This window comes from Acipenser ruthenus, chromosome 2 (assembly GCF_902713425.1).
Source record: "Acipenser ruthenus chromosome 2, fAciRut3.2 maternal haplotype, whole genome shotgun sequence".
Lineage (NCBI taxonomy): Eukaryota > Metazoa > Chordata > Actinopteri > Acipenseriformes > Acipenseridae > Acipenser > Acipenser ruthenus.
The window spans coordinates 7,567,595-7,592,990 of record NC_081190.1 but is presented as its reverse complement, the minus strand read 5'-3'; the positions used below and the strand labels follow the sequence as shown (position 1 = coordinate 7,592,990).

Genomic DNA, 25,396 nt, shown 5'->3' with positions numbered 1-25,396 from the left:
GGCTGCACTATTAAACTGTACTGGCTATGAAAACAAGTATGGGGAAAAAGAACATTCTCAGCACTAGCCAATTCGGTGCACCCAAACCGCAGTGAAGGCAGATCAGTCAAACCTCAGCATGACGTAATTAGGATCCAAATTAGGTTTGATTATTAAGTGAAGTTGCTATGAAGTTATGAGAAACGCAGAAGAATTCTTGAAGCTATGTGCAGATATTTACATACGATCAGCATCTTGGAGACAACCACTAAAACATCTGACTCACTGTAAGCATCCTCAATATGTTAAAAAGCATACAAACCACAGCTTGAGGTCCTTGAAAAAGCACCTGCAAGGCGTTCTAAAACATTTTTTTGATGATCTCAGTGTTTTCAGTGAAAATGTATCTAAATGGATGAATACACAAAGATGTTTTGTCCTTGGCAGCTGTATTATATTCATTTAGCATGATAAAAGGAAAGCAACTAGACAGGACAACCAGACACACTATTGTGAAAAGAACAGATAACACACACTCGATATTCCTTATAAACAAAAGCAGTCGTCGTGATTGTCATGTAGATTTGTATTGTTAACTATTATTTTATAAGAGTCCTCAACAGCCATTTCCAGAGGGATTCCATTGCATTCCCAGATTAAGACACGTCACTTCCATAATCCAACCTGAACGCAGTATTATTAATGCTTCAAGCAAACAAACAAACAAACAAAAAAAGAAACCACCCAAGAATATTTAGGGCTCTTGAAATACATTCCTACAAAGTTTATTTCTGAGTTGCTACCACTTGCTGTTTTTCTACTTTAAAGCAGTCTGGTCTCATTTGTGAAATGGATTGCATTGTGTGGTCAGCGCAGTGTCTCAAGGTGGGGGCTTCATGCAGCTACTCAATCAGCAGTGCTGACTGCAGGGGTCTGAATGTCCTTCGACTGATTCTCCTCTGATCCAGCAGAGCCGCGTGTTTCTTCTTTGCATTAGGAGTATGACACAGCATTATATCCAGAGTCACATCAGTGACCTGACCGGACAAACGCAGCTTAGCAAAGATGTCCTCGAATCGACTGTGCAGCTGAGTGCTGTGCTCCATCTTCTCTCGGACTGTCTCAAGCTTCAGGGGAAAAAAAACAAAGAATTGACATTGTTTTAGTTACTGTCTTTAACTTTACAGCCCTGTCTTTGTTCTTAGAACATTTTCCTTCTCATTGTTCTTAGAACACTTTTTTGGAACGGGATAATGGAATGCACATTTGGTGCTCTAGAATCTATTTTGAAAATTCAAAGTGGGCAACTTATTAATACTACAGATACTGTACATCAGCATGCTCCCTTTCTACTGCAGCAAGAATTGAACCACCACTTTATTTATACCGTGATATTTGTTCAGGTTGCTGTGACTAGGGAGAGGGAATCGGCAGTTCAATGAAAATATCAGAAGCTCATGAGAGAAATGGGTAAAACATTGTTCGGTTAACTTGAAATATGTTTTACAAGAATACATTCAACTCTAACTCTTCCATCAGTTTTTAACTACATCTGAGTCACAAGACGTGCAAAATAAGTAAAAAAAAGTTTGTGTTTGAAACACAGGGCTCTACACTCATGCCGTTCTCCACAAATAAGTAGTAAGTAGGGATGTGCACGACAAATATTTTGACTATCGATAATTCCACAGCTGTTGAGGTCGACTAATCGAATAGTCGCCCCCCCCCGCCTCCCATTCAAAATGAGACGTACATTAAATGCGAAATAATGCAAAGTGACAATTATTGCAATTGCAATAAATTCTGAACTTTATTTTAAAATACTTCCCTAACTTTGTTAAATAAACATTAGGCTATGTAAAAAAATACCTTCCTATTAGGAAACATACAGAAATGCCATAACAGCAGCAATAACATAAGCATACCGTCAACTCTCGTATTTTGCAAGCAAGTGTTATTTTTTTTTACCGATATTGTCACAAGCTTTTCGTTAATTACAATTTCAAATGAACTATAAAGGTTGTGACAATTAAAAAACAAAAAAGTATAATTTTTATTCAATTATTAATTTAATTTTCATTCAGTAATAGTTTAGCAATGTGAGCTGCGAGGCAAATGCCTTAACATTAGCATCCTTGTGGCAATAATGTTTTCCGGTCATAACAGCGAAATACAAAATGCATTAGACTATCTAGCTAGCTAATTTATACAATCCACTTAACTAAACGACTTACTTTTCCCACGTTTTCAAACCACACACAACATATAGACTAACGGTCTACGTTAAATCAAATCGGAAACATACCTGTGCGTTCGAGTTCCAGTGAATAAAAAATAAATAGCCTGTATAGGCAACAGCTTGCTATGTATGTGTCTAGCTTAATAATATTAATAAATAAATGAATGAATGAACAAAAAGGCCTGAGTGGCATTAACGCACTAGCCTTCCATGGAAGCAAAAAAAAATCCTAACTAAAACTTTAGGAATAGTTAGGCTAGCAATGTCCATTATTATCATCATGTTCACTTATTCTTGTTTAATCAGCATGTCCATCAGGTCCGGCAATACTGCAGCAGACGGTGCTCAGGCAGAGTTGTTTGTTTTTGTTTCAACTTCAGAGCCTGAGTAAAAATTGCACTGTGATGAAAATGCGACACAAGACGGCTGGCCGCACCGACTACATTATGTATGGCACCAAGTTTAAAGCCATCGTTGAAGGCGAGCTGCAGAGTGTGTGCAAAGCACAAATTCGAGTCCCATTCAACAAACTCCGAAGATGATGTTGCTGGCATTGTCGTGAACACAGGCAGTGATTTCCCCCCTAGTTAAACCCGAATGGTCTACAGCGGTGTTCAACACATTTGCTAGATTCTCTGCTGTATGCCTCTCCGGCGTGGCGCGAGTCTGTAGAACTACGTTTTTCATTTCCCAATCCTCGATGAAATGACAGGTTATTATGACGTACGACTCGGTTATTCGGTGCAGTCCACGCATCTGTAGTGATCACCACCTTCTCAGCCTTTGACAAGTTTCTGCGGACAGACGCTGCTGAATCGGCATGCATTTTTTTCGAGTCGAGTGGTAATTGTTTTTGTGCAGGATTTTTCGTGCATGGACTGTGTATTCAGGTTCCACAAATTTCATCAACTCCCGAAATCCCTCACCTTCAACAAAACTTATGGGAAGCATGTACTTTACCACCATATTAGCAATAAGGGCTGATGTTTTTCAGCACGTACGACGTTGTCACACTGACGAGGCCTCACCGCAAAGGATGCAATGGCGGTTTGTTGCGGTCCTCTTTTCTTTTCTGTCGTTGCTAGCGTCACAGAAGGGTGTTTGGCTTTTAAGTGGGTTAACATACCAGTTGTAGATTTGTGGTAGTTTAATTGCACTGCACATATTTTACACTTAACAGTGTTTTCATTTACTTTGTCAGAGTATTTCCATGCAGAACTTTTCTGTGAGTAAGCCATCGTTAGCCGAGGTACGTTCTAGTTTAGCCAATCACAGACAAGAAATAACAAATCCCACCCTCCAGTCAATCTTCATTACCGCTACATAGAGAGCCAATCAGCAGTACATCCTTTAAAATAAAATCAATATATACATTTTTTTTTTTTCAGCTTTCGAATGTTGGATTCATTTGTCGATAGGTGCCATCGTTATCGAATAGTCGAATGTTCGACTATTCGGTCTCACCCCTAGTAGTAAGCATTTTGATGTCTGGACATTGATGTATTTACTGTCTGTCATAAAAAAAAAAATAATGAAAAATATACATAAACAAAGATTATGTACATTATCTCTATACATTTAATTCAGATGGAGGTATTTCTTTTTACCCGTTGGGTCTCACTTTGTGTTGCTGTTCAAAATACTTGGATCATTCCATGCCAACTCAACCAGTGCCGATGCCCGTCTGTCTCAGATTTCAGCCTCACCCTTTACCCTGTAGGGGATGTGGGTCCTAAAATGTAAGTATTGCTGTAAGAACCTTAGGAACTAGTCTTCCAAACTGAACTTGCATATGGGACTTGGGACTTTGTTGTTATGATGACACATTTGAAACTACCAAGGTTCTTACAGCAATACTTACATTTTAGGACCCACATTCCCTACAGGGTAAAGGGTTAGGCTGAAGTTCGAATAAAACTTGTCAGTTACCCCTCGTCTGGCAATCTGCCAGAAGTGAGTAGGGTGCTCCTAGTATTTTGTTAAGAAAAGCACTTTTCTGGTTGAGTTGGCATGGAATGACCCCCTTGAAAGAGTTTTCTTGTTTTCTTTACTGTAGCTCTATTTGTTTCCATTATCTTCAAGGAAACTTTTCATTTCGGCAATATCTACTGTTTTAAATCGCTCAATTTCATCAGGACGATATCTGTTTGTGTTAATGAAATACAGTAGGGGCTACCTGTTGATGTTTGTTGTCATGCCGATGAGGGGGCGAGAGCTGCAGTGTGATTGGTTAGAGACAAATTTACGTCCGACGTGCACAGAAAAATAGGACAAGGTCTATTTTTGCCACCGTCGGTTTTACGTGACGCGTCCAGTGTGAATGCCTCCATAGGATGTATAGTATTCTAAAAAATGAAGTTTACACTGGACTTTGACGCTTTGACACGACACACTCAATTTGAAAAGACCTTTACTCAGCAAGGAAAACTAATCATTTAGTTTATGACAAGCTGTGATCATGGGATCAACATTGATATCTGTGCACATATGTTTTTATCATAATCACATATTCATATGAAAATATCCAATGGCTGATACAGTGTAGTACAGACATACAGCTGTATTTGTGGGAAGCGTTTACTCACCACCTCTTGAGAAAAGGCTGGCTTCTTGACGAATGTAGGAGTGTCTGTCACTATCGCCGATTCCAGAAAGGATAGAAGGTCCTTCAGAGCCCCTGACAAGCCCAGCAGTAAAACCTGTTCAAAGGTAGAGTAATGTATCCCTCTGAAGAGCCAGGCGTTATATACAGGGCTGAGAAATCATTATATGCTCTACCCAATGAAAGCACCTGATTAACCAGTACTCCATTTCATCAATTAGAATGCTTCCTTGTGTAGGATCAAATTCAGCAAGCATTCTGTGGGCATAAACTGGTGATGAATACTATCAATTAAAAACAAAATGTCCCTTTGACAACAGAGAATTTGTTAGATGTCTACTTTAATGATCTAATCAGTGGTAGATTTGAATACTGCCTCCCCTTAAACGTATAACCCTTGTATTCTGTGATCCTCACTTCACTGTATTTGTATTGCATGTCTTAATGTTAATTAGATTCACTACGTTCAGTTTACTCTGCCTCTTAAGGGATTAAAACCATTTTCTCACGCATAGTTTTGAGGTCAAAGCTGCACAGCTGATGTTTTGCGGTCCCCTTGCCCACTAGATGCTGATAAAGACAGCCCTATACCCTAACAGACAGGGTCGTTTGTGCATGTTTGTATTCAGGAAATCACAAGCTTCAACTACAGTTAGCTGCACAGCAGGAAGTATTGAGCATTAATTTTGCTGTGATACTTGAGCCAGAGAACTAAGGTACGGTTTGAAGAAAATAACAATTGTTTTAAAATCAGCTGTTTTCAGCGCTACAGGAATTTAAGGAAGTACACACTCTTTAATGCAAGTCGGACTTGGTTCCTTTTTATTTAAAGACACATAACTTTTCTTGACTTGTAAATAAACAGAACTGTAAGCGGAAAAGAATCCAAAAGGCTAACTTAGACTGAAAAAAAAAAACTGCTTCTCTCTGAAGCCCTCACCGTTTCATGTGTCTATTTTATTGCAAGGCAGTGCCCAGTGCCCACCCCCCCACTTAAAATAATGTTAGAAGAATGCAAAAGTAACTATCCAATGTAAGTTATAGAAATAGAGTACAGTACAGTGCAACCCTTCTCTGATACTGTGAGCCTGTCACAGAGCACACCAAACCCGACTATATTAAAATCCCTCAGTGCAGTACAACGCAACCCTTCTCTGATACTGTGAGCCTGTCACAGAGCACACCAAACCCGGCTATATTAAAATCCCTCAGTGCAGTACAACGCAACCCTTCTCTGATACTGTGAGACTGTCACAGTGCACACCAAACCCGACTATATTAAAATCCCTCAGTTGGGGAAAATGGCATGCTGGGAAGAGACACGACATTGGGGGGAACGAGCCACGTGGGTCCAATGGCCTCTGCTCATTCCCAACCTTTCTAATGTTATAATGTGCTAATGGTTACGAATATAAAGTGGACTTACTTTAAGATTTAGGCAAACTTTGCTTTCTGTGTTCATAATCTGTGAGTAGAGTGAGCGGGCTCTCTCAACGTCCTCCTATAAAGAAAACAAGCTCCTGTATGACCAGATTGCAGCACGACATTATACATGTATACTAGACTTTCACTGGAATCAATGAGAACATGCTCATACATAGCAGGGCTGCATTTTTATCTTAGTAAAATGTGGTCTGTTTCACGGTCTCAAAACAGGCATTTCAAAATATTTCACAATTAAACATAATTATTAAAAGCAGAAAAAAATAGCATTGTCACATTCAAAATGGGTTATTATTACAACAAATGTTCCTAAATATTTAAATGCTTAACTGAAAAACAGTAATTGGTAATTGTAGAATATTTCGTTTTTTATGTCCACCTTTTAAAGACATTCTGTTTTCACCAGACACATGAAATATCCCTTGTACAAGACAGAGTGATCTTTCAGAAATAGGAATTTTCACAGGGAACTACATATTGCACAGCAATGGGTCAATTTCACGGAAATGGTGAAATCTGTGAAACAAAAAACACAGCCTTGCTCATATATTAAAGAGGTGGTACTCTGCTGTATAGCATATTCAATGAACTCACTTCACTGAAACAAAGACCTGAGGACCAGAGCTCACTACTGTGACTATCAAGACATTCCCTGTTATGGACCTCCCTCCCTATACATGCCTCCCACCTGCAGCTTTCAAACACACACATTACAGCAAACTTTTATTTTATTTTACTTTTTAAATCTGGTAATATAAGGTTAAAGAAAGAGCTACTTTCAGGTAGTCCTGAGTTTCCTTGGACATTTCATCATGAGAATGATATTTTTAACCACCCCTTCAAACGTATTTCCTGTCATTACCTAACCAACTGCTTCCCTATTGAGTGACATGCTTCACAGCCAGTAAAACACTTTGACCCTCAAGGGAAAGGACCTGGGAATTGACCAAGGTGTTTCTTGACTCTTCAAGGTCAGAATGACAGGACATGAAAAGGGAAAAACATATGCAAACTTGTCCCAGTTATCCATAACCAGGGTTGGGGTCAATTCCTGTTTTTCAATTCCAATTCCAATTCCTTCAAAGGAATTTATATTTTAGAAACATAATAACTATTGTGATTGCTCAACTGCTTTCATTTGAAGCCAATTTAATTGACAGTGGCTCCAATTGAAGTCATGTGTTGCCACTGTGAGAAGCTCATTTTAACTGAATACTACTAATTGCAATGTTGATCAATGATGTGTTGGAATTGATTCAGAGGGAATGGGAATTGGGAACAGATTTTAAAAAGGAATTGGAATTGAAAAACAGGAATTGACTCCAACCCTATCCAAAACAGTTTAGAAAGCTGACATGCTGTTTGCCATACCTGTTTAAGTGCAAGAGCAATTGCAAAGAAGAAGGCCTGTCGAGGAACGTGCTTTCCTTTACTCTGGGTCTCCTCCAGTATTAGAGTGCAGATTCTGTAGGACTCTGCAGTGTTCTGTTAGAAAGGAGTAGAGCGTATGAAGCCTCTGCAGCTACAGTGTGTCAGCAGTGCATTTTACAGATATGATTTCATGCTGTTTGTGCTGAACGCTGCTTTCGGAACACACACCAGTTTGTAGCAGATGGCAGATGCCAGGGTGCATGTGTCCTTGTTGAATGAGACTCCTTGGATCTTCATGTCTAACAGCACCTCCAAAGCACCTATCATTAAGAAATAGATCAAGACAGCATTGCTTATATTAGTGTCACATCTCTTTGTGGCTTGACAAGAAGTCTGTTCCCTGGATGGCACTCCTACAGTAATTAAGCTGAGGTGTGGCTTGTGTAATTGAGTCACAGTGACAACGCAATGGCAGGAGCTCAAGAATGATTATATATTTTCACTTGAATACAGTGATTTCACAGCGAGGGACATTCTAGCCATACTCTTAATCACTTAATTGAAGCAAATGCACCTCTATTCAGTCAACTGATAACCACTAAACCCTGATGTGGAATGGTAACTTGGTTTAATGTAATGCCTCCAAACTAGACTACATATGCAAAAGGGATGGAAATAAGACTCCCACTGCATAGCAGTTTGATCCATTCCTGGTTTTTCTATGAATCTAAGAAGACACAGCTGAGCTTGCTGCCTATACACTGTGATTAATCAAGCTCCTAGTGAAACCTGGATTGCTATTCAATATGTCTTATTTCCATCTCTGGGCAGGCTAGTGTTGAGCCATGCATTTGCAAATGAAACTGTATGTTTTTGGCCATCATTCGCATTAACATAATAGGCAGTGAATTTGTTGTGTCATTTTCTAACAATACATTTGACTGTGTAAGCCAGGATCCTTCCCACATTTACTGGAAACCCTGCCTTTTAACAGTATGTCTTGAATAGTTTGGCAAAGGGAATGATCTGATTCTGTGGGTGTAAATAAATACAATAAAACTTCAAAGATTGCTTACTGTCATAATATCCCTTTATGAACAACATATCCATAACAATGTTGAAGGAAGTTGAATCTGAAAAGAATCCTTTCAGAGCCTGAAACACAAAAAGCATTTTTACAGAAATAAACAAAGCAGTGAGTAACAGACAAGCACTAAGATGTCCCAGTCTGTTCTAAAAATAGCATATACATGTTCAAGAACAAGGTTTGCCTTTTGAAACATTGGAATGCAGCAGTGTTAGGGACACTAACTGAAGATGTATTCAGGCACATCACTTCATGGTTTATTTTTCTATACAAACATATATTGAACCAGCTAGACTGGCTCCCATAGTATCCTATGTAAGGACTGCTAGCTGGTTACCTATTGCAAGCACTGCTCTGCCCTCTAGAGTCCATTACAAGCTCACAACCAAACAAAACTCAAGTTCACTGTCAAAGCAAATTCAAAACAATGCAGCACAATATGGAATGAAAACCACATGGCGAGAACATGTGAAATATATATATATATATACACCTGTCATCAATAAGTGAATCAATCATAAAAAACTATATTTTGTATTCATTTGTCACAGAAACTCTTTTTATTAAAAGAGGTCACCTTGTCTTTCACCAGCTCTGCTGCAGTCTCTTCCAGTCCTAACTCATAACACAACCTCATAAAGAGAGGTCCGAACTTAAACTCTCCAAATGCCACATTTCCATTTTCCTCATGGTACCTAATAGCAGCACAGAAACAAAACCAAACACACGATTAAGCAAACCCCTTTGTATCCTTACACTCTTTAACTATGGAAATAATTCAACATTAGCAGCCACTGTAGTACTAATTATTACCAATAATAATAACAATAAGAATAACTCATTATCTACTCTACATTACCAAAGCCCATAATTTGTATGTATGTATTTAGTATTTCTGTTTTTTGCTTGCACAGGTAAATCAAGCCTGTGCCAGATGCTGGTGTCGAGGATCACTCACTGTGCCCAACTGAATCAGTACCTGACCTCTGTCCTCAAGCTTTTACCTGTAAATGGCATTCTTGGCTACTTCCACATCTTCTGGGGTCTGGCACAAATGCAAGACCAGTTTTAATTCATCTTTAAGGACAAGCTCATTCCTCTGCAGCCTTTTATCCAGCGTCTGAAAATAGTCATCTTAAGATAGTGATAGCAGAGAACAGAGTTGGTAAGTTAACAGAAAATAATCAGATAACGCAATTGGCATTTTATTGCATTCATTACAAATACATCATGAAAAAAATCTAGAGTCCAAAATAAAAAAAAACAACATTTAACAGTAAGTGAACCACTGTCCCTGATTTTTAACAAGCTGTAACATTTTATAGTTTGTTTGAGTGTTAATTATCAACAAATCATGTGTGCTAGTGAGTGTTCACATCATTACAGCTGCATTTGAACTACTGCACTATTGTACAGGCTCACGAAAGGCAGTTTGTTACAGTATAGCCAATCTGCAGTCTATCTACACTCAGCAGTTATCTGCACCTCAGCCTGCAGTTCTGAGTTCACATGAATGACGAGTCTTTGTTGAATTGAACGGTGGCAATGCTGTACTTGCTGTTACCTTTGTCTCCATATATCTGATGAGCAACAGCTACTTTTCTTTGCTGGAATTCATGCAGCCGAATCACATCCTCTGAAAGCAGATGCCTTTTTGCTGCAAATATAAGCATATATTCCTATTATACCGTATTGTCAACATTAATACCAAGAGTGTTGGTACAGACAGTACACTATAGAAGCTGAACAAGACGATTCTGGATGATGGCAGCTCGCAAACTAATTTTCATTTCAGAAATGCTAACACTCAGTTCTATATTCTGAGGCAAGGTGATCTATTCTGCTAATGATGATGGGGTCTTACTGCTTTACTTCAAAGATCTCTTCTTTGCAAGCTAGACTTGGGGTCAGGCATGAGACTCAGTGGTACCACTTGCAGGACATCCCTTGAATGTTTGCTTTCTATAACACAGTAAAGGATAAGAGAATCCATTACAGATTTACAATAAATGGGATGTTTCTGTTGATACCCTATCAATTGGATCAGCAGCGATTTATACACTATAGTTTTTCGAACGTGGTTACGGGTAATGGAATGACTCCCAACAGTTCTAGAATGTAGCCCACCGTTCTGCAGCAATATCAACATATTCACACAGGAATACAGTGTGTTTAGGGACGGACATAAGACTCACATACAGTCACAGCGGTTTGAACCACTCTGGACTTTACTATTAGTGTAATCAGGTACGCCAGCTCCAATCAACTACCAATAAGCCAGCACCAATGTAAATGCAGTGTACTGTTCTGCAATGTGGTTTTAAAATCTAAAGTTTCCAAGGTCAATAGTACTCTCTGCACACAGTGCTGGTGCGTGCGGTACAAATCAGCATTTTTGTTTTATATCTATGAGTATTATTATCCAGCAGCATGTATAGAACACAATCTATACATGATATTTTCATGCCATACAGTCTAACATTACAAAATACTGTGCTGTGTAACTCGGGGCTGACAACGTGCATCTATACTAATATAATAACAGCGAGGCACGGAGTGGCAGGCTACCCCCTTGCTCACTACTATATATAGCGAGGCACGGGGTGGCAGACTACCCCCTTGTTCACTACTAATACAATAATACCGAGGCACGGGGTAGCAGGCTACCCCCTTGTTCATGATAACGTGTTACTGTACAGCTCAAGAAGCAAAAGATAAATAAATAAATACATAAATGAACGTCTGTTCCTTTCAGAATGTTGTACTCAAGCACAATATCCACAGACAGCGAGTTTTCGCGACTGCTGTTGTGTGAACATCTTAAATTACTCCTTGGACCGCAACTAAATACGTAAAATACGTACCCCCTAATCTGCATGTCCAACACTGTGACGGTTTGAAAGCGGTGATAATTCCACTTTTTTTAAGGGTATTTGTTAAGATTCTGAAATAGCCCGTCGTTAACCTGATCGCCATTCTGTCCCCTGGACATACCAAAACCAACTCCAAAAAGGGTAAATGTCTTTCCGGTAAAGAACAACAGAAACAAAGTATTCAAATCTATTTTAAGTTGTGCATATTTCAAGAGTATTCTAATTTATTTTAGATGTAATATAATACCTTTGTTTTCTTAGAGTAACTGTGTAATATAGCGTATGCAATAATATTGTATAATATGGTCCCCTTTGCGTCATTAACTGGTGTGGTATTCCAAGATGGCTGCCTCCATGGTACAGCGGTGTGTTTTCTCTGTGAGACGAGTATCAAAATTTGCAACACAAACTATTACAGGTATTTCATTGATGTGCTACAATTGAGGTTTAAGAATGAAAACAGGTGCACCAAGTGTGGTTTAGAAATATGTTTTTATAGGTGTTCCACGTTTTTAAAGAGATATCACACTTGTAATTACCTAGGGGTGACGTGAAAAATCGTACTAGCGGTAAGAGTGTGCAGTTTGTTGATACAACGACATGTAGTTCTGAGTTTTGACACATATAGTGTGTTACGTATATCAATTAAGTCAGCATAAAAAAAACCCCACTGTTTATTGAGTTGAAGTAAACCGATGCATGCTAGAGAAAGGAACCAGACGCTGTACTGTGTACTGTTTTTTTTTTTTTGTATGTTTTGCTATACTGTACAATATTATAATCCCTTTTATTTGGTGGTGAATTTGACCAGTTTTCCTGTATGTCTCTGGCTCGAAGCAGTCTTTACCTATGGATTTTAAATGTGTTAATCAGTGTAGCTCCCAAACTAAAGTGTCTCTCCTAGAGGCTTTCTGACCTTGGCATGATCCATTCAATACAATGTAACCTGTTAAAATTGGCATATTTAAAGGCTAGTATTCCTAACATGTCATGCAAACAGCTGTATTAATGCTGACAGGTAAGACTCCACTGTTTCAAATGCGTTGCTGTTGGGTATTGCCATGTTCAGGTGGTTTACACTGCAGTGGTTCAGGTGTCCATAGTTATTGCATACTGCCAGTTGTTAGTGGAAGTGTCTGTCTATCAGAATGCTATCCTTGCACTTTATCCTTCAGTGTAAACGTGTGTTTGTTTGTTTGTTTTTTTAGCTAGAAGATCTATTCTTTCCGCAGCATACATAGACACAAAAAAATGGGATCAAAGGCCGAAAGATCCTCAAAACCTAGGTAAGTTCTAAATCATTTCATGACATTTTAAATCTCCAAATCGAATGCATGGAAATGTTCTTTGTACCAATAAAAAAAGTGCTACTATAATTGAAGCAGTGGGTGCTGGTGAATACCTGAAAGCCTGCCCAGTCTACATCATACCCTTTAGAGACAGCGGTGCATGAATAATGAATGCACACTGACTGTAGACTCACTGTCTACAGTAGCAGAAATGTCTGCACACGTTTTACCCTTTATTAAGAAGACATGTATTTAATACATTTACATAGTTTACTTTAGAGATCAGACTTGTAATCTAAATTACCTGTAGCTTCACGTACTGAAATGCAGTTTTAAATAGGTCTTCGAAAAGATCGTATCTTTTTGTGATGACAGTAGGTGGCACTGTTACACAGATAACTGAATGGAAAAGCCCAGATTTTTACAATTACGGCTTGCTCAGTCTGTGTTATTGATGTGATTTGCATGTGGAAACCACTGTTTTTAGCATAAACGTGTGTGTGTGTGTGTGTGTGTGTGTGTGTGTATATATATATATATGTATATATATATATATATATATATATATATATATATATATATATATATATATATATATATATATATATGGACCAATCCAATATGTGCATTCACTGAAACACACATTTATAATGGTTACTCAGTACAATATTAAATAACAATATGCTGCTAAAAAGACTTGACTTAAAAGCAAAGACTGACTGCCATTAGAAAATAAATTAAATAAAATTGCTTGTGCATTGTGGCACTCCTGTATTAAAGAGTAAATGTAGTGTAAAGATGGGCTCAAACCCCTTCTTTCCAAGGATCTAACCATTTTTAAATGTATTCCAAAATGTGTTCATGTTCATCTATTGACCCAGCAGCTTCATTTTTTTTAACAGCAGATGTTCCTCTGTTTCCTCAATTTCTTATTGCTTTTATTTTGATACACTGTTTAGTCCAATATACTCCTCTTAAACGGTCAGTTTTAAGCAGCTGTCCACAGTTATAATAAAAAGCTAACCAAATGCGATTGTATATCGTAGCTGTGCGGGTGTCGGTTGAGTTACAGCACTACGATTAATATACATGCTCTCCATCTTCCTGTAGGTGTAATTATACTCTGTGTTGTAAAATGCTGCTGCCAGTATAACATGCTCAGCATTTTCTAATGCTTGCATTAAAGCACTTTGCATTTCTAGCCTATGTAATGCTGTACATAATGAAAGAAAGAACTCTACAGTAGACTACACAACAGTAAGGACTTGCAGTATAAGTTATTAATAGGACAGATTACTTGTATACAGAAGGTTAAGCTTCGTGTTATATTGGAGTGTAAGGGCAACCAAGAATCCTATTATCCTTAACAAGAAAATAGACGCAGCTTGCTGTGGAAAGTGTAGTAATGTTTCTGAAAGCTATGCTAGATGTCAAGGGGTTGAAGTGTAATTTATTTTGGTAGAGTAAGAAGTCTATCTGTACCACAGCAGTCTTGCACCTCAATTTAAACATTCAACTATCAAGAACATAGATAAAGGTTGTGTTCAAATTGATGGTGAACAAATACAGAAGAGGTCAGAAACAGTGTTTATCAGTGCTGTAATTATCAAGGGGGGGTGCAAGAGCAAGGTTACTGTATAGTAGAAATTGCAGTTTAAAAAGTCGGCACAAATATATTTAATGTATCAAAAATATACTCGACTAAATTCATAGGTTATGCACCGTGCAAACCCATTCACACAAGAAGGAGGCAGTGAGACGCCTGGCACACCTTGCCATGAACCAAATCTTCAAATATCCTGCCAAGCATAGAACAGTACAGTACAGCCTGTTTGCTCATAAACAAATACCTTGTTATTATAAATGAGTCAGCTTCATTGATTCCATGAGTTTGATTAAAAAAGAATCTGTGTCAGGTTTGCCTCAAAGTCACTCCAATAAACATAGTAGACATGCCACAGTTAGAAGGTTATTTTATATAGTTTTGTTTACTTATAACATTTAAATGAAAGCCGTTTCCCCTCTGCGCATAATGGCCCCTATTTATAAGCGTCTGAGTATTCCTGGCTCCTTCTAGATAAGTTGTTGCTTTTTTTTGCTTCAACTTCAATTTTATTTTTAAGTCCACCAGAAATTGATTTCCTCATCAAAAGGCATGTGCACTCTGAACATGAAATACAATATCGAAGCAGAGATTACCAGAACCTTTCAGAGCCTTCCTCCCAACAGGAGGCATTTTCTGCCAGCATCTGCTCTCCTGAAGATAAATTCCCCAGTTCAAGTTCTGTTGGATTCTGGTGACTTTTCAGCTTCAATTACAAGATATGGTCAGAGAGTGGGAGGATGTGGGCAGTGCGGTGCTCAGCACAAACCCATGAGGGTCCTCTGGGAGTTTCACATATTTTCTGTCTTTTGTAATAAGTTTTTTAAATTTTTTTTCACTCCGTAACAGTCTATATAAAATACTCCCTGTGGTAAAAATGCAATAGACAACAAATATCTCCTATCTATCTATCTATCTATCTAGCTCTCACCTGTATCTATCGCTATCTATCTCTATTTAGCTGTGAAAAGGGCTTGTTTAAGGATAAGCTCTTTTCCACATGGATAAAGATGCAGCCCTTTTCCACATGGATAAAGATGCATTTAATGGCCTCAGGGTGAAAGTTATAGCTGACAGGTTGAACTTAAAAGGTATTAGGAATTTCTCCTTTATAAATCACGAATACTAATATGTCTTTTTGGTTTTACAAAAAAAAAGTTAAGCCAATTGGTAATGTGCTTATTATCAAGCGTGTTCTTCTTACCTGTATGTTATTTTCTCCGCAGCTGAGTTAGCGACTCTAATGGACATGACTTACGAGAAGAAGCTTCCCGTCAGCTCCTTAACGATAGCCCGGGTAAGAGGAGTAAGAGCTCTAAGAATGTGTTATTAAGGGGATGAGGACGTTTGTGAAACAGGCTGTTCAGAAAACCACACCATGCCTTCTTTCAATGGATCAGTGAGCTCTAACAATCATTTTTTACCATGTTTTTGTTTAATTTGCAGAATAAATAACAGTCTGGAGTTAAACACGCAAGTACGAACTTACTGTAAACAAATATATTTATTCCAAGCAAGAACTTCGCCATTCAGGATTTTCACATAAAAATCCAGATTTTAAATTGGCCAGTCTGTAGCTGAGAGTATTCATTTTAATCTGCGTCCCCAAGGTAATCGGTGATCTGCCCTGACTTCTACTTAAAACACAAAATGTTACTGTATGTTTAAATTGATGTCACATTGGATTTGGAGCATTGTATCTTAAGTTTGTCAGAGGTGAAGACAAAAAAATATCTATAAAGCTGCCTTTCAAGTTTACTTACATTAGATGCCAATGAAGTCAGTCAAGACTGTAGCAGTAAACAAAGGTTAGGTATGGCTCTATCTCTCTTTTTTTCCTTGTGCCAATTAAGCAAGAGAAATGTAAGCACAGCTAGACTCTGGAAAGACATGCTTATTATTTTTATGTGACTTGGTGTTCTGCACAGCATGGCACTGCACAAGTCAAGTCCTTTCTACGTTGGTATAGATGCTGCTGCAACAAAACAGCCCCTCATGACATTTATAAAGTCATTGGTAGTTCCTTTGCAGTGTAGGCAAGCTATGCAGAAGGGAATGTGATGCTGTATAGAAAGCGAATACTGGGCAGTCCATAAGTAAACTGCTCTAGGACTTTCTTAACAGAATAGGCTACAGCATACAGAAGAGTTGAAAAGAAATATCCACCAAACTGAGTTTAATTTCAAACAGATTGTGCCACACCCAGGTGATGATGGCTGTCAGATTCCTGACACTATGGCATTTTGAAGTGCCTCTGTGAAGCGAGGTTATGTGGTAATTGTACTCCCATTCACAGACTGGATGTTTCTGGTTTTTGCCGTTTTAGTATTAGAAGTCGGCAGAGGGGGAGGGTTAAGCTTACAGACATGGTTGGTGGTGTTGGGTTTGCAGACGCCTTGTGAAGGGCGCTCACCTTTAACTTTAGAAGGCAGGCTTGAGTATGAGCGAGGTTGCCGTGACCGAAAGTCATTACAAACTGACAGCTGCTGGGGACTAATTGTAAACCGGTTTGACAGTCTTAGCTCAGAGAGGCTGAAAGGTCAGAGATTGCAGAAAATGAGAATGTGAAGCGGACAGATCATGCAAGTCACAAGAGCAACTCTATAATGCAAAGTGTCTGATCGGCTCTCAATAAGGGTTTTTCTATTTGTTTAAAATATTTGATACAAAAACAAAAGGTTTGATTATTTACAATAGTAGTATAAAGTTTTTAAATCATGAGTTTTTACAGAGAGATTTTGGGGAAAATCCTGAAAGGATGGTGCATTCAGTAACTCAAATGTCAAATAAACCAGGGAAGGATTCACATTAGACCTAAAAGTGAATTAACATTAATTACATTAATTTGGGGTGGGGTTTTTAATAAAAATATGACATTAAAAAAAAGGCAGTACAATGTGTAAGTTTCATTTCCACCAGTTTTATCTGATCTGTTAGACTATTAGGCCTTAAGGCTGGAGTCTCTGTTCATTCCAGCAGCATCCAACATGGTAGGGATGACAGACAAAATGTTTTGAGGCTTCAGGCCTACTTGAAAGCGACCGCCGCATTAATATTTCTGTTCTGAAAACCTTGATGCAATTTAGTCGTCTCTTGGGATCAGCATAAACAGTTGACCACAGCAAATAAAGCAGCAAACATTTCCTCGTTGATTTTGTTTTGATTAGGTTTAGGGAAGTATGTATTTTTTCTCTGAACAAAACAAGAACAATGTAAATGTAGAAAGTGTTGTCAGTTTTGTCTGTTTAATTCTGAATGACTGAATTCTGTTTTAATAATTAATAGAGCATCAGAGTTAAAGATTGCCATCTTTCTACTCTATATTAGCCACGCCCTTTGTTAAGATCACGAAATACAACAGGATTGAGATGTACTGCTGTTCAGATCATTCAGACTGCTGGAAGATCCTACAGTACCACAGATTGGACTAGCACCCTGTGATATTGATATTGTGGTACTGGGTTTTATTCTCATCTCTGACACCAATTCACCATACACCACAAAGCTTGTCAAAAGAAGTACAGTGTGAAAGGTCAATATTAATATGTTCTCCCCTTTTAGGTGCAAGGCTTCAGTTTCTTTTACATTGAGGCATCATAAAAGCTTCTGAAGGGCAATATCTGCAGAATTTATTTCCATTTTAGACTTAACGTTTGCAGTTAGCACAATTGGAGTAAGTTATCATAACAATATAGTTAAAGAGAACATTAAAATAACAGGTAGATGGCAGTTAAAAATGCTCAAGTAGCCTGTCCTCAAATGAGGGAAATGGCACTTAATGGGTTAAGCAACCCTGTAAAACCACTATAAAACTGTTTGGGCCGCCAACTGCATATTTTTAAACTCCTCTGGGAAGCAGCCGGCTGACAAAGCAGTAATGTAAAGTGCCTTCAGGTTTCTGATGTAAAGAGACGGCACTCTTTTTAGATAGTGTCTTCACATTTGGTATTCAGTACAGCTGTTTAACCTCTGTCCCTGTATCATAAACCCTTAACGATATGTCTTTCTTCCACTTTACAACCACTCCTAATTTCAAACCATCAGAGGTGGCCATCTCACTGACCAAGCTGCATTGTTTGCTGTTACAAAAATGTCATTCTGTTGTCTGCTTCCCATTGAGAGGCAGGCGGGCAGATGTCGTTGCTGGTTCATCACAAAGAGGTTACAGTAAATAGACCTCAAGTGTCATTTAATATTAAGAAACCTTCCTCCCAGAGACAACATGTAACCTTGCAAGTTTGACAAATGATTTTTATGATGACAGACGGCCCTCCGTGTGCTCCTGCCTGCTGCATCGCGTCAGACGACTCAGTCTGTGTCTTTAGAAGCAAAATCCATCATATTGGCCTCTCTCAGCCTTCCTGCATCTCTTCCAAACCCAAACACTTTCTGTTTGCTGGAAATGGAAAGAGTTCTCAAATCAAAAGATAGGTCATTGAAAACAATAAAATGCGAGACACGGATTCTAATATGTTTGTGAAGTGTATGAAACACATGTTCAATAAAAAATACATTTTATATTGGTTAAAGACATATTTTGTTTTGGATGCTTATAAGAGCTGATTTAGCATGTAATGACAATAGTTTTCCCATTTAAGTTTGTTCTTTATTGACCAATTACTAATCTTTTTTTCCCCAGTTTGTTGACAATATTTCCTCAAGAGAAGAAATTGATCAAGCTGAGTACTATCTTTATAAGTGAGTTCTTTTTTTTTTTATTAAGACATTTATTTGTTCACTTACACTATTGTAAATGAAGAAAACATTAATGTGAAGAGTGTTGAATGTTATATTGTTCTTTTAAATTCTTTAAATATGGGTTTGAATGATCAGAGTTATTGTAATTTTTATAGTCAATTCTCATTAAGACGAACTCGGATTAAACAAATGTCCTGATACTACGAATACTCTGCATGGCCCCGGCCAAATTTAACAGTCGCTTATTGTAAATTACTTCTTTATAATAAGAATGTAAATGTATAATAATTTTCATTGTACTGTAATTGAAATTTGATTTCCGTGTTACTGTAACTTCAGTTAAAAAAAAAATAAATAAAAAAAAAATAAATCCAATGCAGAAGACTGAGGAATAAAGACACTGTGCTTCACTGAAATGAAACTTCACAACTCCTGCCCAGTTTTCTGACAGTCATGGAAAACAGCTGCAGTTCAGAGATTCATTCCAGGCTTAGCTTGTTTTGTCTTTACATAAAGAGTCTTCTACTTGCGCAGTCATTTTGATAGCGTGTATCAGTCGGATGTAGATGTTTAGACCTCACACCTGTCCTGTTATCTGTTGTCTATACAACTTTAAGGACTTAATATATTTTGGAGACCTTTTTCAGTGATTTCCCTAAGGTCCATTCTGTGTTTAGTATTTTTGTTATACTTTATCTGAATGGTGTCAGCAGTGATTTCTTCAATTGTATAAAACACACTTGCATATACATGATGCAGTTGCTTGCTGAAGTGGTAAATTGCTGGATATAATGCAAATATGTCAGAAAACAGACCTACTGTAAGTACTATCCAAGATGCATGTGTAAAGAGCAAGCTCCTATTAACAGCTGTGCTTAGTGTTAGAGCTATGCAGTGTGGTACATTGTGGAAATCACATTGTTAAACTATATTCAATATTTACTGTTTGGAAAGTCAAGTAGAAAAAAGTTTTGTCAAATGTTACAATGGTTTTACCTTTAGAATGTGGCGTTTATGATTGTAGATAATTATTTTTTAATAAGCATAATTGAGTACATATTGCAGTGCTGAACTAGGATTGATGGTATAAATTCACAATGCTTAAACCAATGTTTTGCATAATTAGAAGATTATGACCGTTTTGGTATTAAACACCAAAAACGAGGTACACCCCAAATAAAATGAACCAACCACAAAGCCTCAGGAAACAGCCAGAGGGCAGCTATGTCAGAACTCTGAAGCGGTTTAGGCATTTATTCTAGTTACACTGTATATCAATGCAGATTAATATAGAGTAAAACCGCTGCTAGTTAGTTGCTGTAAACTTCAACTTCAAATGAGAAAGGGGGCAGATGCTATGTCTCAAGCAGAACATTGTTGTAATGGACTTGTCTTTCCACAGTTCACGCGGCAACACGATTTCAGGTCAATTGTCACCCTGGGTGTTGGCTATTTGATCAACGTAGTCCAAAAGGAATATAAATTACGTTGAAAACACAGAAGTATAACTCAGTAGCATTGTTTCAGACTTTTAAGTGTGCTCAAGTTGTTTTATTTCTCGTTTTGCATTTTTCTAAAAAAAAAAAAAATTAAAAAAAGGATCTCATGAGTCTGGAATAAATGCTTTGAAAATATGGCCATCTGTTTTTTTATTTATTGCTCTAAATAGGCAGGCACATCACAAACACCTATGTGTGAAGGTTTGGTGTGTATTTATAAAAGCAAGGAGCAAAATATTCCCTTCCGATCGATAGTGTTACTGAAGCAGTCACTAAGTTGTGAATAAAGTTTAATGTCTAGGTTTTAAATCATGGCTATAAATGTGACTGCAATCACAGCAAGAGCGCATCACAAGGCTCTGGAGGAAATGGTAGGCCTGTGTTGCTATAGCAACAGCAGCTCACCCCATCAGACTGTTCACTTCTCTCGGCATATCAGGGGCTGAATTAAGATACTGGATTATTGATGACATTCCGTGGGTTTAAACTAGTGTAGTCTTCCCAGGTTTTGAAAGTTTGATTGCAGTGTGAATACTCTAGATTAAATGTAGGGGTCTTAAATACAGTAATACTGAATTTTGCAGAATTTTGAAAAAGTGCATTCTTCTACCCAGCTATTTCTACCATGTAATCTGAAGAAGGGGGAAGCTGAAACGTTCAAATAGTGACTTTTCAGTTTCTCAATTACTTTTCTTTCTTAAGTATTTCTAGTGATTGACGAGTATCGTGCTGGATCCTGATTCTCCTTGGATATAGAGCTGTGTGTGTGTGTGTGTAATACATACATATATATATATATATATATATATATATATATATATATATATATATATATATATATATATATATATATATATATTATACCGTATTTACTCAAATTTGACACCCCAGAATTCAAGTCATCCCCACAAATTTGAAGACCAAAAACAAAGACCCTGAATGCAAGTCACATTTCATGAAAAAACACAATAATAAACAGTTAAATTACCTTTTCATTTCTAGAGGCCAGCATGGAACACTGTATTACCGTACATGAAGCATCAGAAGAAGTCACCTACTATATTGCAAATGGGAAGAGCAAATATGTACAGTGCGGTACTTCCAGTATTGAACGGCAGTCCTTGCAGTTTATGGTAGCTGGAAAGAGTGAATTAGCTTTAACTTTATTTCAGTCACTTTTATTGTCCTCCTTTGTTTAATTTTACCAACGTGACTTTCTGTCATGTTTACAAGCATTTTGTGACGCATGTCTCAGATGACCCAATTTGGGTACATACATGTTATATATCGTACTACAAACTATGTACAACACCACAGTGCAGATGTCCAGGGAGATAATGGACCAATAAAAATGCTTTACAAGGAGTAAGATCTAGCTTCTCCCTGAACCTTTCTATTTTAACAGCATGTCCTCCAGCCACACTTTGCTGCATATTGTGCACTGTACCCAGCAAAGTGAGGGTTATGACCTTCTGTAATCTGATAAATGTATTGGAAAGCTGGCTTGTCTTCCTAGTGCATTATTAATTACAGATTGCACCCAATGAGCAATGAGGAGGAGAGGGAGCAGGCCATCAGTTAGTTAGCCTGGTACATACTCTAAGCAGAAACAATAGAAGATAATCATAAAGAACACACATAATAGGATATTAAACTGGTAAGAAGTTTATAGTAAGATAATAGATAGTAGAAAGTATCCCTTTAACTAAGTAAGAATGTATACAGGGCCACGTTTCTTATGGCCTTTCCACCAAACTGCAATTTGTTTAATTTTTTTTTTGAGAAAGGTAAATAAATAAAAATCAGCCTGGTAAAATGCAACACAGAAGGTTATTTTGGGAACGTAAAAGTATGTATAAGTTATTTGTTACTATTTTTGGTGCCTTATCATAAACTAAGAAGAGTTTATTTCCCTAAATATGCCCACTAACCTGAACCCGAGCAGGAGTCTGTACTTACCAAGCTAAAATAAACCAAACCTTCTAAGAATTATTTTGTTCTGTTTTAGAGCATTTACTAATACGAGTACCATCAGTGTAAAAGAAGTGCACTCTAAGAACTAAGAGCACAGGTTCATAGTCCAATATTCTTAAATCAGAAGTCAGAGGGGTGATCCATGTTTCTTTCCTCTTGATCTTTATAGGTTTCGTCACAGTCCAAACTGCTGGTATATCAGGGACTGGACCATCCACAGTTGGATTAGACAGTGTCTTAAATATGGGGCCAGGGACAAGGCTGTGCATACCCTGAACAATAAGGTCAGTCTGTTCTTGTCATGGGCACCACACAGTATTTCAGACATATTTATTACAAATAGGAAAATATATGTGTCAGAATGCATTAACATGCAATAATATGTGTCTTAAGTTGGTTTTGTGCAAGATTTTTGGTCCCTATGTTATTTTATATACCAGTATTCTATGCTTCTTAAAATAGACAAACACCCCCTTTTTATTTTTGCAGTTTGCCTCGGTATTGTGGCCACCCCATCCTTACTGTTCTTTTGATCAAAATCCCATTCATGCCTGACCATAGAGAGTCCGGTATCACATTTTGAAATCGCCCAGAGAGCTTTGTTTTGTTTTGCAGACCCTGGTTTTATAAGGGTTCCTGCTGAATTGCCTCTCTTCAATGTTGGGGTCCCAGTGCTTGTTATTTTAATATCCAATCCATCTTGGCCTAACTCCCAGGTCTGAGACAGTATTGCTGATCAACCCAAAGGCTTGTTGACATTCTCTGGTGAAAACATTTCCTCACCTCACCCAATAAATGTACAGTATTTGAAGACCTCAACCATGATAATTATTTTTAAGCCAAAGCAAGTCAGATTGTCTCTCTCTACATTACCACTCGATCTATATTGACTGTTCTGGTTGTTTTACAAAAAAACATAATGTTTTTTAAAAAGTGAAGCTGCCTAAAACTTATTTATTGCTCGGTCATGTAATTATATTGATATACATATTAAACTTCATGTGCCAGTATGTAAACTGACCTTATGATAACTACTAGTACATGTTATTCATAACTAGGTTTAGTTTGGCAGGAAATCATTTAAACACCAGACTGGCCACTTTATTATTATTATTATTATTATTATTATTATTATTATTATTATTATTATTATTATTATTATTATTATTATTTATTTCTTAGCAGACGCCCTTATCCAGGGCGACTTACAATCATAAGCAAATACATTAAGTGTTACAATACAAGTAATACAAGTAATACACTTTACACCGCCACTCGACGAGTTTGATTTATTGTAATTAAATCAGCGCTGATGGGGAAAAAGAAATACAGCTGCTAATCCCATACACATCAATCAGTGCTACTTAAAGCTGACATGCAGCTGTACCAGAGTTTGAGTTGTGAAATATGTGCTGCTTAATCTCACTGAAAATTGTATCCATCATAAGACTCTGTTTATTGGTTTGTTCACATTATTAAAGAGGCGCTGTGCATTTTCAGAATATTGAATTTCGTTCATGTTTAATTGCCTGTTACGTGGTTGTCTTATCACTCTGTTATTATTTCTGCTTGGATCATTACGCACCAGGCTTGTTAATTTTTAAAGAAAAGAAAAAAAAAAAAAAACATTTTTCAATGACTTCATCCAAAGCTGAGTTTGTGAATTCAGTTGGGGGTAGCCATTACCACTATGGGTGTGCAGCTGTAACTACTGCCCCCTCTGCCATTGTGACAACTGTGAGTTTGCTATGCAAAATCAAAGTTTCAGAGGAGACAGCAAACCCAACCGCACACCCCTAGTGGTTACACTGGAACCGTTAATAAGCACTGGAAATAAAGATAATGATGGTGAAGGGAGATTCTAAGATCACCTGATATGCCGACTTATTTAGGATGTATACCTGAGTATATTTCCATTGGTATTAAGTGCTGGTGAAACAATGGCAGATCTTTGCTTAAAGAGTGCAATAATGTTAGTTACATTATAAATATAACTAGTTTAGTGATGTTATAAAAGCAGGACAGTATATGCAACCTGTACACTCTTCAGTGACTACCAGTTTTCTGTTCCAGACAATGACAGGGACTGGGGACGGGGGACAGGGGGGTTGGTAAGGTAATAAGCATTCAGTCACTTTCAATGTTAGTCTTTTTTAAATTATTTTATTTAGGTGCAATATGGAATATTTCCGGATGACTTCACGTTTAATTTGCTGATGGATTCCTTTATAAAAGATAAAGATTATAAAGGTAAGACTTACTGGAGGCACACAGCTGTACTGGTGATGCTTTACACACTGCCTCCCTCGGGATACCCTGCGCTAACATTTCATTATACATTACAGGCAGGCTTACAGGTTGCAGTGTCTTCCCTTGCAGTTAACCCCGGAGCACACGAGGAGACCTGCTTGTCAGATTTGAATTGCATGAAGGTCATTCTTTATAGGACTGGCAGGCATGAACTGCTGCGTCTTTGCTTGTTTCCAGGATAGTTTTTAATATTCCTACTGCAGGTCAGGCATCCTAGGCAATCTCACATGCTGCATCATGCCGATTAGGATGTTCGCTGTTAAATCAGGCAGCTGCACCACTCCATTATCTGCACCAGCTTCCTTGCTGCTTAAAGACATTTCTCACCTGAAAGAAATCGAGAGAGAACCCACATTATCAATGCCTTTGATGCACGACTTATAGAACACCCTGTAGATTCACAGTAATTCAATCCACAATGATCAAAAA

At 37.7% G+C, this 25,396-nt stretch overlaps 2 protein-coding genes across 3 annotated transcripts in view; one reads left to right on the top strand and one right to left on the bottom strand.

The window, feature by feature from the left end:
• Nucleotides 1-419: 419 nt before the first annotated feature.
• On the bottom strand, nucleotides 420-11,716 carry LOC117403954 (pentatricopeptide repeat-containing protein 2, mitochondrial-like). The gene is made up of 10 exons (XM_034006473.3): nucleotides 11,586-11,716; nucleotides 10,286-10,378; nucleotides 9,726-9,855; nucleotides 9,299-9,416; nucleotides 8,711-8,789; nucleotides 7,863-7,954; nucleotides 7,635-7,748; nucleotides 6,247-6,321; nucleotides 4,804-4,917; nucleotides 420-1,106 (listed from the first exon to the last, which is right to left on the bottom strand). The coding sequence occupies exons 1-10, from the start codon at nucleotides 11,695-11,697 to the stop codon at nucleotides 882-884; spliced, it is 1,152 nt and encodes a 383-aa protein (XP_033862364.2). The 5' UTR covers nucleotides 11,698-11,716; the 3' UTR covers nucleotides 420-881.
• LOC117403906 (small ribosomal subunit protein mS27-like) overlaps nucleotides 11,682-25,396 on the top strand; it is a 25,938-nt gene continuing 12,223 nt past the window's right edge. Inside the window, exons 1-6 of one of the 2 annotated variants that reach the window (XM_058987949.1) lie at nucleotides 11,682-11,735; nucleotides 12,803-12,880; nucleotides 15,713-15,783; nucleotides 19,126-19,184; nucleotides 22,827-22,941; nucleotides 24,829-24,907. In XM_058987949.1, the coding sequence (XP_058843932.1) occupies nucleotides 15,730-15,783; nucleotides 19,126-19,184; nucleotides 22,827-22,941; nucleotides 24,829-24,907 (307 nt within the window). In that variant the 5' untranslated portion in view covers nucleotides 11,682-11,735; nucleotides 12,803-12,880; nucleotides 15,713-15,729. Of the gene's footprint in view, nucleotides 11,736-11,904; nucleotides 12,013-12,802; nucleotides 12,881-15,712; nucleotides 15,784-19,125; nucleotides 19,185-22,826; nucleotides 22,942-24,828; nucleotides 24,908-25,396 lie in introns of those variants that run through there. The other variant, XM_034928455.2, reaches the window with a different exon arrangement.

Excerpts from the sequence above, each read along its gene's own strand:
- LOC117403954 (XM_034006473.3), bottom strand. The coding sequence starts at position 11,697 with ATGGCGATCAGGTTAACGACGGGCTATTTCAGAATCTTAACAAATACC. Across the intron at positions 7,749-7,862 it reads CTGCCATCTGCTACAAACTG|AACACTGCAGAGTCCTACAG; the intron begins GTGTGTGTTCCG and ends CCTTTCTAACAG. Across the intron at positions 4,918-6,246 it reads AAGTTTGCCTAAATCTTAAA|GTTTTACTGCTGGGCTTGTC; the intron begins GTAAGTCCACTT and ends ACCTTTGAACAG.